This window comes from Lactuca saligna, chromosome 4 (assembly GCF_052625555.1).
Source record: "Lactuca saligna cultivar CGN05327 chromosome 4, ASM5262555v1, whole genome shotgun sequence".
NCBI classification, from domain to species: Eukaryota; Viridiplantae; Streptophyta; class Magnoliopsida; order Asterales; family Asteraceae; genus Lactuca; species Lactuca saligna.
The window spans coordinates 36,130,865-36,149,580 of record NC_136420.1 but is presented as its reverse complement, the minus strand read 5'-3'; the positions used below and the strand labels follow the sequence as shown (position 1 = coordinate 36,149,580).

Here is an 18,716-nt window from a genome sequence, read left to right as displayed (position 1 = left end):
AGAGAGAGAGAGAGAGAGAGAGAGAGAGAGAGAGAGAGAGAGAGATTACTCGACAATATGGCTTCACATCTGTTTTATTACAAAGTGGCTCCAAGATATCTTCCATATTTAGTCCACTTGTGCACTGAAATTCATAAATTTAGATGACTACATGTTTTAAGAAGCCAAGGTGAATCAACTTAATCGACATACCTCCGTGTATCTTTGAAGACTGTTAATGCATATTGAATTGATAGGGTTCACGTAATTACCACGACAATTTTCTATTGCAGCCTGAAAATTAGATAATAATAATTATTATTAAGTATGAAAGTACCAACTTAATGATAATTCTTGAAAACGTTTAAAACTTGCCATATAAATATCATCAGATATAAGTGCCATTCGATGAGCATATTCAACTCTAGAATTAAAATCCATGAACTTATCAGTGAGGGGACTGCAAAGAATATATCCCTATTTACCAATTGAAGAAATTAAGATTAGTTTTATAACTTCATATTAAATAAAAAGTGGAGCTTTAAAGTTCAAGGAATTAGATACTTAACTTGAATATTCAATGTAGGTTGATCACCGCGTTCATTAGCTGCAAACAATAATCTTTTAATGATTGCAATCTACTTTATGCATGATGAGATAAAGAAAATCGATATATCAACAAAGAAAATCATTTACCTTTGTACACTTCCAAGGTAACAATAGGTGTGACAATTCCCATGTAAGAAATGCCCGTTATGTATAATGGATTTTTTAAAAACTTAGGATGGTCGATAAGAAACTGTGTACATCACCCCAAAACATATGAGATTTATTAGTTTAATATTGATTTGAAATTTAGAAAAGAAGTTTATTAATTAGACCTTTCGAATAAAATCATTAGCTTGTTTGGCCACAATGCTATCACTGCTAATCGATGCTTCTTTTGTTGTGGCATATGAGAATCCGGTACCAGGAGGCATATCAACGAATATGATATTAGCCATCTACATCAATATAATCAACCATATTATTAAATTTTAGCCAGTATACCTAACATAATGTCTTTTTTCGGCTTCATATTTAGTAATGTGATGTCAATGGGAGTGAAAACATTAACCTTTGTCCACGAGTTTGGATTTAACGTGATTGTGATGTTTTCAGGTGCATTGTCAAAGTTGAAACTAAGTGGACCTATAAAAAGTAATTCATAAGAACATGTTTTGCAATTTCACAAAACATACAAATAAATCTTATATTTTCTTGTTTTAGAAGTTTAATTTCTAACATAGTTAGCAAAGTTTAAAACCACTAAAAATGTGTGCAACAAACCTATACGTACAAAAAAATTAGATAATTTTCAAGCTTTTATAATTTGAATTATAACCATTTTACAATGATCATTGATATAATACTCATATCATTACAACAACAAAAAAAAAAAAATAATGACGAAAATTTCATAACAATTGAATAATTCTAATTTAAAAGTTAAAGATCCATTATTAGTAAATGACTCCTCACCTCGCCAAAGCTCTCTCAACTAGACTCAAAAGACTGAACGGATTGGTGATAGATAATGTCCAAACGACTTTCATTGAAGGGAGGAACATCCTTGATGGATCGGTTATCAATGAAGTGTGTTCATGGGCAAAGAAAGTTAAGAAAAAAAAATATGTTTTTATTCAAGGTAGATTTTGACAAAGCCTTTAATTCTATAAATTGGAGTTACCTCGATTCAACTATATATGTCAGTTATGTCTGAGATGAACTTTGGTGATAAATGGAGATCATGGATCATGGGGATGTCTCTCTTCTTTTCGAGCCTCATTCCTAATTAACGACTCTTCAACCAAAGAATTTACCATCACAAAAGGTGTGCCAAGGTGATCCACTTTCGCCATTTTTGTTTATCATATCAATGGAAGGACTTAATGTAGCAATGAACAGCTTGCGAGAAATCATTATTCCATGGTATCAATATTCCTAATACTACATACCTCACATATATATATATTTATTCCGATGATGTAATATTTGTGAGTGAGTGTTCTGAAAGCAACCTAAAAAAATATGGTACACATCCTTAAATGTTTTCATATCTCATCCGGTTTGAAAGTAAATTTTCACAAATCAAAGGTGTACGAAATTGGGATCCCTGATTGTGAGGCTTGCTAGGAATGCTAGATTTATTAGGCTTGATTCGTGCAACTTCCCTTTCAATTCTTGGGGGTAGCGATTGGGGCAAACATGAATCTCAAGAAAAAAAAGGAGCCCCATTTTAGATCATATGAAGGCTATACTCTACAATTGGAAAGCTTAAATACTATTATTCGGTAGTAGACTCACTTTGGTGAAAGTTTTTTTAGGCAGCCTGCCTTTATTACTTCTCGATTTTTAAAGCCATCATTTGTATGATTGATGCTCTTGAGAAAATACGTAGAAGATTTTTATGGGGTGGAAGTGAAGACAACTCCAAGATTAGTTGGGAGGCTTGGCCCAAAGTTTTAGCTTCAAAAGAAGATGTGGGTGCTAGGCGTTGGGTCGTTATGTCTATCAATGTTTCACTTTTAGTTAAGTAGATTTGGATACTCAAGACGGATAATCACTCCTTATGGAGTCGTGTTACGGTAGGTATTCATAATCTTGCTTGCAAACCAATGAGTTATTTGGCAAAAAAATGTTTTTCAGGTACTTGGTCTAACATTGTCATGGTGAAAAATGATATAAACAACTTTAAAATTGAATTAGAAAAGTTATTTCTGTGCTCACTTGGCTCAGGGACAGAAACAAATTAACTTTTTTGACAGAAAGCTGGTTGGAATAGTGAACATTAGCAGGTCGCTTTCCTGCCTTATACACCCTTTAGAAGTGTAAATCGGCTTACATTTTGGAAAGAATTAATTATACTGGTTTTTTGGTGACTGAAAATGGCGCCCAAGTAGCTTGGTGGAACTAGCAGAACTAAGCCACCCGACATCAATGGTCAATGGCTTTTCCCTTGACTATCATAAAGACTACTAGACTTTGTTCTCCTTAGACGACATGTACCAGGTGAACATTCTTAGGAAGCTGGTCGACTCTAAGATCTCTAAGCCATCTGTTAATGTGGTTGTATGGATCAAAATTTCACCTTTAAAGGTCATAAGTTTCGTGTGGAAGGATTGCATAGGCCACCCCTACAACCTCTACTTTAATTCATAGAGGTATTAAAGTAAACTCCATGAAATGTGCTCTCTATAATACTGAAGTGGAATCACCGATCATTTCTTAATTGGGTGTCAATTTGCTCTTGAGGTCTTCTTTTGGATCTGTAAGTGGTGCGGTAATCCTATTCAAAGATTTTCAAAGGTGGAAGATTTTATTAACTATGCAGCAAATTGGGTACATTGTAGAAAGAAAAAATGTATTCATTGCTTATAACATATGGGGTTGTTTGGAGTATATGGAATGCGAAAAATGAGAGGGTGTTCAAAAAAATTATCCCCCCACATGCAAGAACAACAAATTACGTAATCTCACTAGTATTCGGGTGGATTAAATATAAGGTTAATTTAGTAAATTGTAATTGGATTGACTGGAGCAACTTCCCATTTTCCTCTTTGTAATCGACACAGGGCATAATCGACACCCTTGAAAAAATAAGATGAAAATTCCTTTAGGGCGGAGATGATGGCAAGTCAAAGATTCATTGGGTTGATTGGTCAAAAATAACGGCATCTAAAAAAGATGGAGGCCTTGGTGTTGGCACTTTAAAAGCTCAAAATATATCCCTTATCACCAAATGGTGGTGGAGGATATTGAATGAAGAAGGCAATTTATGGAGGGAAGTAATTGTAAGTATTCATAATCTTCAAAGGAAACCAACAACTTACATTGCAAGGAAATCATCCACTGGTGTTTGGCATAACATCCACAAAGTGATCACACACATTGATGACCTCAACCTTGACCACAACGAGTTTTTCAAACTCATTCTGGGGTGTTGGGTGAATATCCTATTTTGGAAAGATACTTGGTGTGGTAATCTTCCGTTTCAGGCCTGATTTCCAAACTTATATAATCTAGAAAATGTTAAATGTTGTTACCTTGAAGATCGTCTCAGCATATGGCTTTAGTTGGATGTGGGAACATGAACCAAATGACTCTATTGTATTAACAGAGCTGCTAAATCTATACTCATCCATCGGTTCAATGGAAGTGTCATCCCAGTTCTCAATCGGGTTTCGTTTTATGTCAACCCCAGATGGTCGATACAGTGTCAACAAAATGAGGAGGACTATCAAACTTGTCTCGTACGAAGGTATTGAGGTGCCTTGGCCCAATACGGTTCCATTAAAAGTCTGTTGTTTTATATGGCGAGCCTCCTTGTCTAGAATCCCAGTGGCTTTTGAGTTATCAGAAAGAGGTATTCAGATCCTCAACCTTACATGCCATCTATGCAGTCAAGCACCGAAAACTATCAATCATCTTCTACTAGACTGTGACTTCACTAAAGGAGTCTATGAATAGGTGCTTAAATGGCGTGGGGTTAAAACTCAACAGCTTACTTCACCTCATGAAGTCATCAACTTTGCAGCCTCGTGGGGTAATTGTCCAGGAAAAAGAGGAATCTTCATTTTAATTTTATATTGTCTTTGGTGAAATGTTTGGACCGCAAGGAATGAGAGAATTTACAAGGATTTAAGACTTTCGTCCACAAAGGTAGCTGACAATGTTATATCTTTATCATATTTATGGTGCAAACATAGGAGCAAGGCGGGTTGCAGCAGTTGGATAGACCGATATTGCTCTCCTTTTTCTCATCTTATAAATTCTACCATGTAATTGTTTTTTGTTTTTGCTTAATTACCCTTACTTGTACTTAAGTCCACGTATTAGTTGCTTGCTAACCGTGGCTACTTGTTCTTTTCATCTTCTATATATTTATATTGCATTTTACGTTTGAAAAAAAAAATCTCTTTTAGTGTGCGCTTCCTTGCTTCTAGCTAGGTTGCAATTTTAATAAAATTTTGCCATTTCCATAAAAAGAAAACAAGTTTAGCAACTTTAAATTCTAAGTTTAATAACAATAGAACAATAAAATCTAAAAGAGATTTTCTAATATGTGTCCTAAGGATATATATAAGAAGTATTAATTAATCATAATTATTATCATAATTAAATGTGAAATGCATTAATTATGGAGATTATTAATAAATTTTATATTTAATTATGGTAATATTTCTTATAATTAATGTGTTTAACATTTAATTATGGTAATAAATATGATTAATTAATATTTCTTATATGTACCCTTAGGGCACATATTAGAAAATCCCAATATAAAATCTTCTAAAATTAATATTAAATAGTAAGCGGAAGATGATGAAATATATGGCATATATTTATTATTATATTTTATTGTTTAATATTAATAGGCTTCAAAATTTCTAATTATCATATTAGAATTAACATGCAAATTTATAAAAATAGTAAGAATTGGAAACTGAACTTGTGGAGAAGAATGAAGTGAAAAGAATGACGGAGTACAATAAGTATCCTCTATCCTAGTTGGTATTATACCTTTCACTGTTTAGATCTATAATGTCTTCAAGATACGTTATATATAACAGTAATGAGAGAAAATTTGGTATCAAAAGGTGAATCCATGAGAAGTAATTAGTGGAATTAAATTCCAAAATAAGAAATTCAAGATTTTGTTTAGATAAGGAATGTTTTAAGATAAAAATCTTATTGTTGTGTCTCTCACAAGACTCTTATTCATGTCGTTTTATATCATATTTTCATTGTATTCGTGCCAAGGTTCTTAAACTTTAAACCCTACCTTCATTTAGTTCCAACATTTTTGGACATTCACCATTATCTTCCTCTAAAATTATTTTCATCTACAACAATTATATACGTAGCCCTTCAGAAGATACTCAATAGAAATATGTGACGTTGTAGGAAGATAATGATGAAGTCTGAAAACTTGAATGTAAATCATATTAGGGGTCAAAATTTAAGACTTTTAAATGGATTATAATTAAAATATGATACAAAACGATGTATTATGTTTAGGTTAGATATCTAAACTTATATTAGGTTATGTATATTCATTTTTCGATATATATATATATATATATATATATATATATATATATATATATATATATATATATATATATATATATATATATATATATATATATATATATATATATATAAGGTGAGGTTTAATAGAAAACCATAATTAACCAGGGAACCAAGGAACAAATCTTTTTTTCAACTTCTAGAACTTATTTTTTATAAAAAAGAAACAAAAATTCATAACTTTTTATCATTTTTCCAATGATATCAAATTCGATAAAAAAAATTCGTTAAATTCACAATGTGAATATTTGAAAATTCATAATGTGAATCTAAATTCATATGGTGAATCCGAAAAATATATTTACCATTCACAATGTTAATTTATGAATTTTATATATATATATATATATATATATATATATATATATATATATATATATATATATATATATATATTTGATAAAGAATAAGCTCTAGAATTTAAAAAAAATATTTAATTTATTGGAGAACCAGTTCTCTATTGAACTTATATATATATATATATATATATATATATATATATATATATATATATATATATATATATATATATATATATATAGGCTAGGGTTCAATTGAGGAAAAAAAAAAAGATTGAGAATAGGGGAATCATTCTCAGCCAATTATTTATTTTTGCCGCAAAATGCTCCAACGTTCCGACGGAAATGGGAAACGAATGCACATGTGTTTTCCAACATAACATATTTCCTTAAACTATGCTAATCATTACCTTAATATATACACAAACATAGTTTTTTTCGTTTTTTTTTTAATTTTTATAAGCTATTTTTATCAAAAAATGATTTTAAATATACCAAAATTCATGATTTTTTATTCTCTACAAATAGACATCCATATTGATATAGTTTTAAGATAGATAATATATATATATATATATATATATATATATATATATATATATATATATATATACATTTTCAACTATCGTTATTCATAAATGAATAACAATGCATCAGGTTTTATTACAGTACATTCGTTATTCACTTATGAATAAAAAGTATGATTTTTTTTTGTACAATTTAAGTATCATTCATATATGAATATAAGATATAATAAACATAGTATATTCATATTTTAATATTGGACGATGAATTCACTTGTTAATATTAACATAGTATATTCACTTGCGAATATTAGATGGTATATTCACTTATGAGTATTAAATGATATTTCACATGTGAATATTACATAGTATTACATGATATATCACATGTGAATATTACAGAGTATATTCACTTGTGAATATTAGATGATATATTCACTTATGAATATTACACAGTATATTCACATATGAATATTACAATGTATATTCACTTATGAATATTGAAGGTATTTTGACAAATATATATAATTTTTATATGTTATTCACATATGAATAACATACAGACTTGCATATTTGTTTTGTGTTTTTAATAATCATATACTGATTCAGGTGAGAAAACATATTCATATGTGAATATAACGTGGTAATTTAGTTTATCCATTTCATCAAACAGTTGGAGTGCAAATAAGTTAACTATTTTAAAAATGTTAAAAACATCAAGTTATCAATTCCAAATCATCATATACTTCTGATTTCGACTTCAGATGCGACATCCTATCTCTGATCGATTTCTCAATTTGATTTTGATTTTCGAAAATCCGATTGGTAACCTGTGAGTACCGGTTCTAAGTCCCTCAATGTTGACTGTGATTGCAAGTCCAGAACTCCGATTCCAATTTCATGAACAACGAAGAAATTCCGGTTTAGTTGAAGAAATTTGGATGATTATTGAAGGTTGGAGGAAAATTTTTGATGATGAACGAACAGTTATCGAATTCTCTATAGTTACGTATTTGATATTGAAGGTTATTACGATATTTACAAGTTTATCACCGTGTCTTTTATGCTTAGATTAAATGAGTGACTGAGAATGATTCACCATTGTCAACTTTTTTTTATTTTTTCTCAATTGAACCCACCTATATATATATATATATATATATATATATATATATATATATATATATATATATATATATATATATATGTGTGTGTGTGTGTGTGTATGTGTGTGTGTTTCGTGGTTTAAAAAAAAAGTTGGTATTCGCAATTATTCCGGGCATATATAATCATTCTTTAAAGTGGATTATTGTAACATCTTTCATTTGGACCAAAAATCTTTTGCCCATTTTGATAAAACATTTTTTTAATTATGAGCAAATAATTAAATAAATAAGGAATTATAATTTTTAAATACTCCGTAACTGTTAAGGAAAATGAAGAAGATTTTTAATTAAAAAAGTGTATATAGACTTTGAATAAAATTTAAGAGTGGGGACTAAAAGTAACAAATAGCCAGACTTGCCGTATCAAGTTTTGACTTGGTCAATGGACTAAAATTGAAAGAATATTAATATTAAGTGACTTTAATCATGGTTATGGAAGTTAAAACAATGCTATATAAGTTAGTGGTCAAAATGAATAAATAAGTTTTAGTAGGCATTAAGTTGTCATTTGCCAATCGGGGAAATGACTTAAAAGATCATCGAAGTTTCAAATTCATTAAAAAAAAACATTAAAGTATTAAATATTTAAAAACACTATCAAACTAAGATATATGTTCAAAAAACAGCAACAAAGTACATGTTCTGTTCAAAAAATACCATCTCTATGGTTTGGAGTAACTGACATATTAAATCTCTAACTTTTTTTCTTAACTCGAACGATCCCTTTAGTTTAAATTTGCTTTGACTGTAGACCTTTATCGAGTTAAAAGACTAATATACCCTTATTACATTCATTTAACATTATTTTTATTATTTATTAATTACTTATACAATTTATGTTATTATTTTTTAATAAATATATAATTGTATAAATAATTAAAAAGTAATAAAAATAAATGTTAAATGAAACTAATAAGGGTATATTAGTTTTTTAAATCGATTATGGTCTAAAGGAAAAATAAATATAAATACTAGGGACCGTCCGAGTTAAGAAAAAAAGTTAGGGGCTAAATATGTAAGTTACCCCAAACCATAAAGATAGTGTTTTTTGAACAGAATATGTACTTCGTTGGTCTTTTTTGAACATATATCTTAGTTTGATGGTGTTTTTTTAAACATGTAATACTTGAATTGTGTTTTTTGAATAAATGTGAAACTTTGATGGTCTCCGAAGTCATTATCCCTTTGCCAATACCCAAAAGTTGAGGTAGAGGCTTCTTGTGCTCCCCGGTAAGCTTGGAACGATCGAAAAAATGAGGAAAAACTTATCTGGCGATTTTGAGAATTTGTGAAGATCAATCGTATAAATTACTTTTTTTTTGGCAACTTTAAGTTGCTAATACCCCAAAGTTGAGGTTGGATTCCACATAGCCATGTAGGGATCGCAATTACGTCGAGTTTTGACTGGTGGATCAAAATATAACCCAATCCATATTTGTATCCAGGGAGGTTGGCGAAGCCATATAACTTGTTCAACCCATATAACATGTTCGCCGTTCAGAAACCTCAACCAAACTCAATCCATATAACCTGTTCAATTATATAGGTTTGCAGGTTCACATGTATGTTCATCCACGGTGGATGTTTATAATAATTTATTATGCATATTTTTCCAAATATTTCACTAATTAGATGCAATCATGAACATCATTTCGTTTGAAACATAGTTGTCAAAATCGTGATCCTGATCGTAAGATCGTACGATCCTACGATCTTAGGTATGAAAAACGATCCGGATCGTATTTGGGGTAGGATCGCAGGTAAGATCGTAAGATCGTAGGTAGGATCGTAGGATCGAGATCCGATCCGATCCTACCTTCCTTTGATTTTTTTTTTTTTTTTTTTTTTTTTTTTTTTTTTTTTTTTTTTTTTGCAAATGAATTTTTTTTACCACTTTATACCTTTTATCCTTTACCAATCTACCATTTATCATTTTTTATTGTGACTTATGACTAATATTTTGAAGTTTTTATTACTTTTGAATGAAAAACTAAATGTTTGAAATAGTTTTTATGATTAAATATTATAAATTAAAATTATATTCTATTTTGTGGGATCTTAGGATCTCGATCCCGATCTTGCAAACCCAAAATCGATCCTAGGTAGGATCCCGATCTTGACAACCTTGGTTTGAAAAGATCGATAATTTTTTTGGCTTATGATTTACTTTACATTTATAAGAAATCAAATTTGGTTTAATAATATTATTAATTGTAAATTATAAAATATTTAGAATATATATAATAAATTAATAAATTACCATCGCTTCAAGGCTTTGAGTGGATACAACTAAATAATATATATTGTCTCTGGAGTTATATGGATAATTAAATAGATAGAGGGGCTATGGCTTAATTATTTATTTGGTATGAGCTTTTTTTAGTAAATGTAAAATAGAATTATAATTGACAAAATTGCAAAAATGGTCCCTTAGTAAAATTCTATGATTTTGGTCCGAAAAAGTTTAGTGGTGCATCAATGATCTGATTTTGGATGTTTTTAGTGTTTTTGGTCCCTATATACTTAAAATAACTATTATACCATTTAGATTTGTATTTTTTTTAATATTTATATTAATGTTTTTAAATAATTAAATATACAAAAAGTCTCTCTCTCTCTCTCTCTCTCTCTCTCTCTCTCTCTCTCTCAAGAACACCCACCACATGCCACCATCTCAAGAACTCCCAACATATCCCACCATCGTTCACCACCATCATCCACCTGCTACCAACATCGTTCACCGCCACCATCTGTCTGCCATCATCGCCATTTACCACCACCATCTGCCTGCCACCGTGGTTCTCCACCATCCTCCTAAGAACAAAAAAAAAATCTTTCTTTATCTCTCCTCCTGCCACTATCCCCATTCCCCACCATCATTTGCCGCCAACCACCTCCATCTCCCCCATCATCACCGCTCATTCCTTAACTTGATTAGCCTTCACCACCAAACCACCATTCATCAGATTTTTTCTAGAAAACCCTACCAGATGCCTCTCCCTCCCAGATCTTTCCGGGAAAATCAAACCAAAATCTTTGTCGAATTTTGCCAACTTCTCAGCATCCATGAATACCTAAAACATCGAAAAATCAATGGATTCAAAGAAGACGGTGAACGTTAAACCATAGATCCATCTTATCCAGTGGTGGCCTTGAACCATTAAATCATTGTAAGCGTTGAATGTGGCTTGATGCTGATTTTGTTGTCGAATAGTCAATGTTGCAGAAGGTGGATTGAAGGGAACAAATGAGATTGATGGTGGCGGCACATCCACCAGCCTCCCAAATTAGCCACCAATCACCACCATAAACACTCATCCACCCCTTTCTTAAACCACGACAATAACCACCCATTACTACTATTGTTAAATGTCATCATCCTAGCCATAACTTTCATTACCCTTAATTATCTCAGTCCTACCAAATCATCAGAAGAAAGGCACCCATGTTCACATATTTTTGTTGAACTGACATCGCTATTCAGAACAAGAAAAAGAAATGGGAGGTAGGTGTCGATCAATTGTGAAAAAATGGAGACGTGGGGTGAACAGGGCAATATAGGGCAAGAAAAAACCCAACCTCTCTCATAACCTTCTTCGTCTTCAGATTCTGAGATAATTTCTAAATTCGTCTCCTTCTTCTTTAGAATCAAAAACTATAGAGATTTAGGGTTTTAGTATAACATCCCGAACTTCGCAGGTTTTCAAATCTCTCATCTTTTGCAAGTTTCCAATTGTAGTCCCTAGAATGTTTGAGTTGGGCCATGAGGAGTATAAGGACTGAAGTTGCCACTTTGAGTCAGGAAGAAGTACGCTGAGCGTACATAGGGGTACGCTGAGCGTACTAGGCGCGCCCTAGTACGCTGGGCGTACACTCATGTACGATGGGCGTACTAATGTCTGGAGCAAACCCTAATATTTTAGGGTTTAGGGACTATATAAACACCCTTATGGATCATTTCCTTTGATTATCCTCAACCTCCACAACCTACATTTGTCCTCCCCAAACCCTAGCTCTTCTTTATGGGAGTAAGCTCGATTGGTGTGTGTTTTGGAGTGTTTCAAGAGAAGAACATTGCATCCAAGTGTTGGAGAAGAAGATCAAGTTCATAGATCTGAAGTTGGTTTGTGCTCAAGAAACTCCTAAAGGTATAAAGTTCTAAAATTTATGCATATATGCTTAGATCTAATCATTTTACTTTATTAGAAGCATCTCTAGTCCCAAAAGCCATAAAGTGGTGTATTTTGTGTTATGGATGTAAAGAGTTGTCCTTCCAGGCTTTTGAAGGGACTTTGAGTGTTAAAAATGAGGTCCCAATGGCTTATGAGGTACCATGCAAGTAGTAGAAAGGTCTTAATGGATTAAGACCTTGGATTAAGACCATTCTGGACGTCCAAAGTGATAAAGTATGAGACTGTATGAGTCCCTGGCATATTTGGTCGATAGATCTGAAGTTTGGGCTTAAGAGCTTAAGCCATTAAGCACTTAGGAGGATTTTTGTTCAGTTCACGTACGCTCCGTGTAGGGAAGCTGTACGCCCAACGTACAGGGTCAACGACCCTGTCTTCCAGTCAACATGAGTCGAGGTACGCCCCGCGTAACAGAGGAGTATGCCCAACGTATGCCCTCTGTTGGGCTTTTGACTTTGGGCTTTGAGTTTTTGTCTGTTTATGGGCTAGTTGGACTTGGGCCTTGGCTGGACATTATGGATATGGTGTTTTGGGCCAAGTGTTGTTAGTGGACCTTGGATTTTGACCCAATTAGGTAGTTGGGATCAATTTGGAAAGTTAGGCCAATGATGGGTCTTATTATATGGACTTATGGATCATGGGTTTGGTATTGGGCCATGACCCAAAGTAAAGGGAAGGCAAATTGGGCTATTATTATAAGAGATTCTTGGTCAAAATTTATATTACCGTTTATTGACTTGTTATTCACTATTTTGGATAGCTTGGGATTGTCGGTGAGACGGTGGTTCGGGAATCTGCTTCTTCGGTTCAGATCAAGCATTCCGAGGTGAGTTATTCTCACTATATCAATAGGGTCTAAGGCACCAAGGCCGACCCTTTAGTTTATTGTCCTAATTGTAGGATGTTATTATGCTAGTATGGTTTGTTAGATCAATATTCTAATAGATATCATAATACTATGCTTAGTGATCTGTATGATTTGTGCCTGTTATTAATTGATTTATTATGTGTTATTATATATGTCGACATATATGGTTGTGGTTGAGTTGAGGCTGTCCTGCTTCGTGCTGTAGGCCAACATACCTAGGGCGGTCCGGATAGGCTGTAGGCTCTGAGGATGCGGTCCAGTCATACCGAAGGCCTGGCAAGCGGCCCGGATAGGCTGTAGGCCCTAAGGAGGCGGTCCAGTCATGCCGAAGGCTCGGGAGCGGTCCAGATAGGCTGTAGGCCCTGATGAGGCGGTCCAGTCATGCCGAAGGCTCATTATACATGTTGTTTGATTGTTTTGCTATGTGGTATATGTTGGTATTTTGGGGGTAACTCATTAAGCCTTCAAGCTTACATTTATTGATTTTTGTTTTAGGTACTTCAGGAGACCCTGGCAAGGCGAAGGCGTGACACATACATCCTCACATTTTACGATTTTGGATTCTAGGAACTCTGATATGAAATCATTTTGAAATAATTTGAGAACCATGTTGATGTTTAAAAAAATTTTGATTACTCGGATTGGTTTTGAAAAGTTTCAAAATTTAGTAAAATTTTCGGTGGGGCCTTGAGCAGTAGAGGGCGTTCGAGATCCTCAGATAGCATTTACGCGAGGCCTAGTTTTGACCCTCCCTGAGGGAATGGATGACTTTGTGGTATACTGTGATGCATCCATCACAAGTCTGGGAGCGGTCCTCATGCAGAGAGGAAGGGTGATAGCCTACGCTTCGCGGCAGCTAAAGCCGCAAGAGATGAGATACCCCACACATGATCTGGAGTTGGGAGTAGTGGTTTTCGCTCTCAAGATTTGGAGACATTATCTATATGGGGTCCGCTGCACCATTTTCACGTACCACAAGAGCTTGAGATATATTATGGATCAGCCGAACATAAATATGAGGCAGCGCAGGTAGCTGGATGTAGTCAAGGACTACGACAATGAGATCTTTTACCACCCCGGTAAAGCGAACGTGGTCGCGGATGCTCTGAGTCGCAAGACAGTTGAACCTTCTATTTCAGCGACATGCATAAGGATATCAGTGGACACGCCACTCGTGGGCTTACTCAGGGAAGCTCAAGCAGAGGGTATGCGTAGGGAGAATTGGAAAATGGAAAGGATTAAGGGTGAAAACACCCAGTTTGTGCTGGATAACAGGGGATTGTTGACCTATTGTGGTCCGGTCCGGGTTCCGATGTCTGGTGGGGTCAGATAGATCGTTTTGGAGGAGGCTCATAAGTATCGCTTTTCTATTCATCCAGGGGCCACCAAGATGTATCGGGATCTATGTTTGAGTTACTGGTGGCCGTGAATGAAGCGGGAGATCGCTTGGTACGTGGAGAGGTGCCTGACCTGTAGGATGGTCAAGGCTGAGCACTAGAGGCCGCATGGCAAGTTGCAGTCTCTTGAGGTACCCATGTGGAAATGGGAGCAGATCACGATGGCTTTTATCACCAAGCTGCCAAGGACGGCAAGGGGTTTCGATGTCATATGGGTCATTGTGGATCGACTGACCAAGAGTGCCCACTTTCTGGCCATCCGGGAGAGCTCATCAGCCGAGAAGTTGGCCGAGATATACGTCCGCGAGATTGTCGCGCGACATGGGGTTCTGGTATCTATTGTCTCAGACCGTGATGTTCGGTTCACCTCCTGGTTCTGGAAGAAGTTCCACTATGAACTGGGCACACAGCTGCATTTCAGTACAACCTATCATGCGTAGACAGACGGCTATAGTGAGCGGAGCATACAAACTCTTGAGGACATGTTGAGAGCTTGTGTTATTGACTTCGGTAGGAGCTGGGACTCCTACCTACCCCTCGTTGAGTTCTCATACAATAACAACTTTCATTCCAGCATTGGCGCCCCGCCTTATGAGCTGTTGTACGGGAGGAGATGTCGCACCCCAGTATGTTGGGGCAAGGTGGGTTACAGGGGGATGGGGCGGACCGAGGTAGTTCTGTAAACTACCGAGAGGATTCAACAGATCAGACAGCGACTGCAGACTGCTCAAAATCAGCAGAAAAGTTATGCTAACCGGTGCCGATCTGAGTTGGAGTTTCAAGTCAGTGATATGGTGCTCCTGAAGGTTTCACCTTGGAAGGATGTGGTCCGCTTTAGGAAGAAGGGAAAATTAGTTCCCCGATTTATTGGACCATTTCGAGTTGTTGCTAAGGTTGGCAAAGTTGCTTAGAGACTAGATCTTCCCGAGGAGCTCAGCCAGATTCACAACACTTTTCACGTTTCCTAGTTGCGGAAGTGCATATTGGATGAGGATGCGTAGTGTCATTGGATGATGTACAGGTTGACGAGCACCTTCTTGCTTACGTTTATTGATTTTTGTTTCAGATACTTCAGGTGACCCTAGCAAGGCGAATGCGTGACACACACATCCTCACATTTTATGATTTTGGATTTTGGGAACTCTGATATGAAATCATTTTGAAATAATTTGTGAACTATGTTGATGTTTGAACAATTTTTGATTACTCGGATTGGTTTTGAAATGTTTCAAAATTTAGTAAATTTTTGTGTTGTTGCATTTAGTGATAGGTGTTCAGATGTGACGCTGACATGATGGTCGTCGAAGAAACAAATGTGAATGGTGGTTGTCGAGGATGAGAAGGGGAAGCATGGGACAATGACGCCTACAATAGATTTGGTAGAGAACGAGTTGGATTTCTTTTTGGTCTGGAGGATCATACACACACACACACACACAGAGAGAGGGAGGTGGGGGTGATAATTTTTTTTTTTTTTTTTTTAATTTAAAATAATAATAAATTAAATAAAATAAATATTTAAAGGCATATTAGGTATTTTAGATGAAGTATGGACCAAAACCACACAAAAGATCAACCATAGGGATCAAAACCACAGAAAAAGATCAACCATAGGATCAAATCCAGACAAAATATCCGAAATTGGACGAGTTGCTAGTTGAGCCGAGCCGCAACCGGATATACTCAACAATTGGTGGAGTGATATCCCAACTTCTGGACCGCTCGAGGTTCAATTCGAAATCTGTGTTTTACGTGCACTATAAAGACTAGAATCATAGAGGTACTCCCTATGATGCTCATGACTTTTGCTTAGGTTCTGTGGAATTACATAAACAATAACATTTTCGATGGGAGTGGTGAGATATATAGTGCTGATTTGGCTAGTGAAGTCAAAAGATATTGTAATCTCTAGCTACTCGCTACCGTTTTAATAAAATTATTGTTGTTCAAAAGAATATATATATATATATATATATATATATATATATATATATATATATATATATATATATATATATATATATATATAAATGATTGTTTAATCAAGCCTAAAAGATAGTAAATGTCATTTACGATTTATATTGTTTTTGATTTGACAACTGCATCAATTTTCTTACAAATATAATATATGGTATAGAAGGTTGGGTACGTAAATGATGTTATAGTGTATGTTCCGTCCTTTCGGGAATTACGTATATGTATGATTAGTGTATTCTTCGGGACTTACGCTATCGGCCAAACATCAACACATTCTAATAAGCATCGATGTCATATGGCATCTGGAATGGCCCCCTTCTTCTACTTTAATAAGTTATATCGTATTAGTAACTAATTAGCCTATAACTGTAATGATATTGTACTTTTATAGTGATTTTAATTAGACAAGTCAAAATAAAATTCTTATTTCAACTTATCATAAAAAGAAAGTTGTAATTGACAAATAGAACTTAAAGTGTATCTATAGACTATAATTGTATGAACCTGTAAATTATTCTCTATCAATTAATATAGATAAACCAAGTTTTGTTAAACCTATTTTTCTTGCTAAACTTTTTTTAAAGTTAGCAAACATATTGTTCCATTTGACTAGTTCAATAAAACTCGATCACAATAAAATGATGAAAATTAAAACTTAAAAAGAATCATGATTTACATTAAATAAAAGCAACATGGATTAAGAATGATATCATACAAAAATTATTCAAAAATCACTTTAATTAAATCAAAACTATGGAAATTAACATAATAACAAATAATATATAATACTTTGCATAGAAAAAAAACCATACAGGCATAAACCCAAGTACCCAACCGATTCATTTTACTATATTAATTAAAATCTTATAGACCTTGATCATATAAGATCCATTTTACTATATTAATTAAAATCTTATAGACCTTGATCATATAATATTTACCATATGTACTGTGTGACTGCCTTTGTAAACACTGACAGAGTTTAGCGGTTTCTTTTGGAATTTACCGTTAATATAATTTTTTTAGTTAAACAGTTGAGTAAACATCAAACTATGCATGCATGCATATGTTCTCCTAATTAAGATAAATTAATTAAACAACATGCATGATAATGAACTATATGCTTTATTGTTAAGGGCTAACAAAAACGAAGAGATAGATCATATATACCAATTTGATAGAAGAAAGTAATCACAGCAGAACAGCCAGGACCTCCGGTGAGATAAAATAAGAGCGGGTCTTCTTCTGGAATTCGTTCCGATTCAACAAAGTAGTAGAAAAGCTGTGCTTCTTCCTTCTCCCCTACTCCCACATACCTTGATCAATACAACAAGGTTTTATTAGAACTAGAACGTATGTTTTCATCTCTAAAGCAACATTTTTTTTTCCATGATAACTTATGTTACAGATAAGGAATGTACAGAGATGATTTTTTAGTTGATTTGAAACAAGTTTTTTTAGTGATCACGTGAAAGGTTGAGAATATGATACCCTGTTTCGAGCTTGAATGGAAGTTGGCCGGGATAACCAGGAAGGGTTTGGACGATCGATTTTGAATGGGATGGAGTTATGAAGCTCGATTCAAGTGTTAGAAGAAGGAGCAGGAGCGAGGAAAGGGCAAGGGCTTTTGATCCGTACTCCATTTTGAGGTGCACTTGGAAGTTTGGGTGATCCCGCAATAAGTGGGTTGGCTGCTATAAATAGAAGTCTTCCACCATGGTTCCTTTGAAAATATTGAAAACCTTCGGATCATCCCTGTGCTTGGAGTAGTTTATATATTTGGTATATAACTTTTTTCTTTTAATTCAAAAGATCCATATAGTTTGGTTTTGTCTTGTAGTTGGTCCCAAGTGTAAAATGACTATTTACGTTATTTTTTTAATAATTAAATTATTATGCAACTAGGTTTATACATATATAGAAACCACAGTTAAAGAAAACTATTGATAATTTAAAAAAAAAAAAGCATATTAATTTTTTTTAAAAGATTATATTAACTAAAAAAACATGAACTTAAAAAAATACCAAAAAACCATTAAAATTCGAACCAAAAAAGGGTTGTAAAGTCCCTTCGTTTAGCTCTTTCAATTTTGAAGCATCCTTCAACTTTAGCAATGATTTGAGATATGGAAAAGGTTTGCGGGTTGCCATTGTTTTTCATATTGATCAATGGTAGCGTTAAAG

At 33.9% G+C, this 18,716-nt stretch overlaps 1 protein-coding gene across 1 annotated transcript in view; it reads right to left on the bottom strand.

The window, feature by feature from the left end:
- Positions 1-18,181, bottom strand: part of LOC145038427 (serine carboxypeptidase-like 13) — a 19,888-nt gene extending 1,707 nt beyond the window's left edge. The window contains exons 1-9 of the mRNA XM_078986795.1: positions 18,024-18,181; positions 17,703-17,848; positions 1,097-1,170; positions 861-983; positions 676-778; positions 549-586; positions 355-456; positions 193-273; positions 50-124 (exon numbers count right to left, since the gene is read on the bottom strand). Coding sequence (XP_078842921.1) covers positions 50-124; positions 193-273; positions 355-456; positions 549-586; positions 676-778; positions 861-983; positions 1,097-1,170; positions 17,703-17,848; positions 18,024-18,175 — 894 coding nt within the window. The 5' untranslated portion in view covers positions 18,176-18,181. The remainder of the gene's footprint in view (positions 1-49; positions 125-192; positions 274-354; positions 457-548; positions 587-675; positions 779-860; positions 984-1,096; positions 1,171-17,702; positions 17,849-18,023) is intronic.
- Between the last annotated feature and the right edge of the window lie 535 nt (positions 18,182-18,716).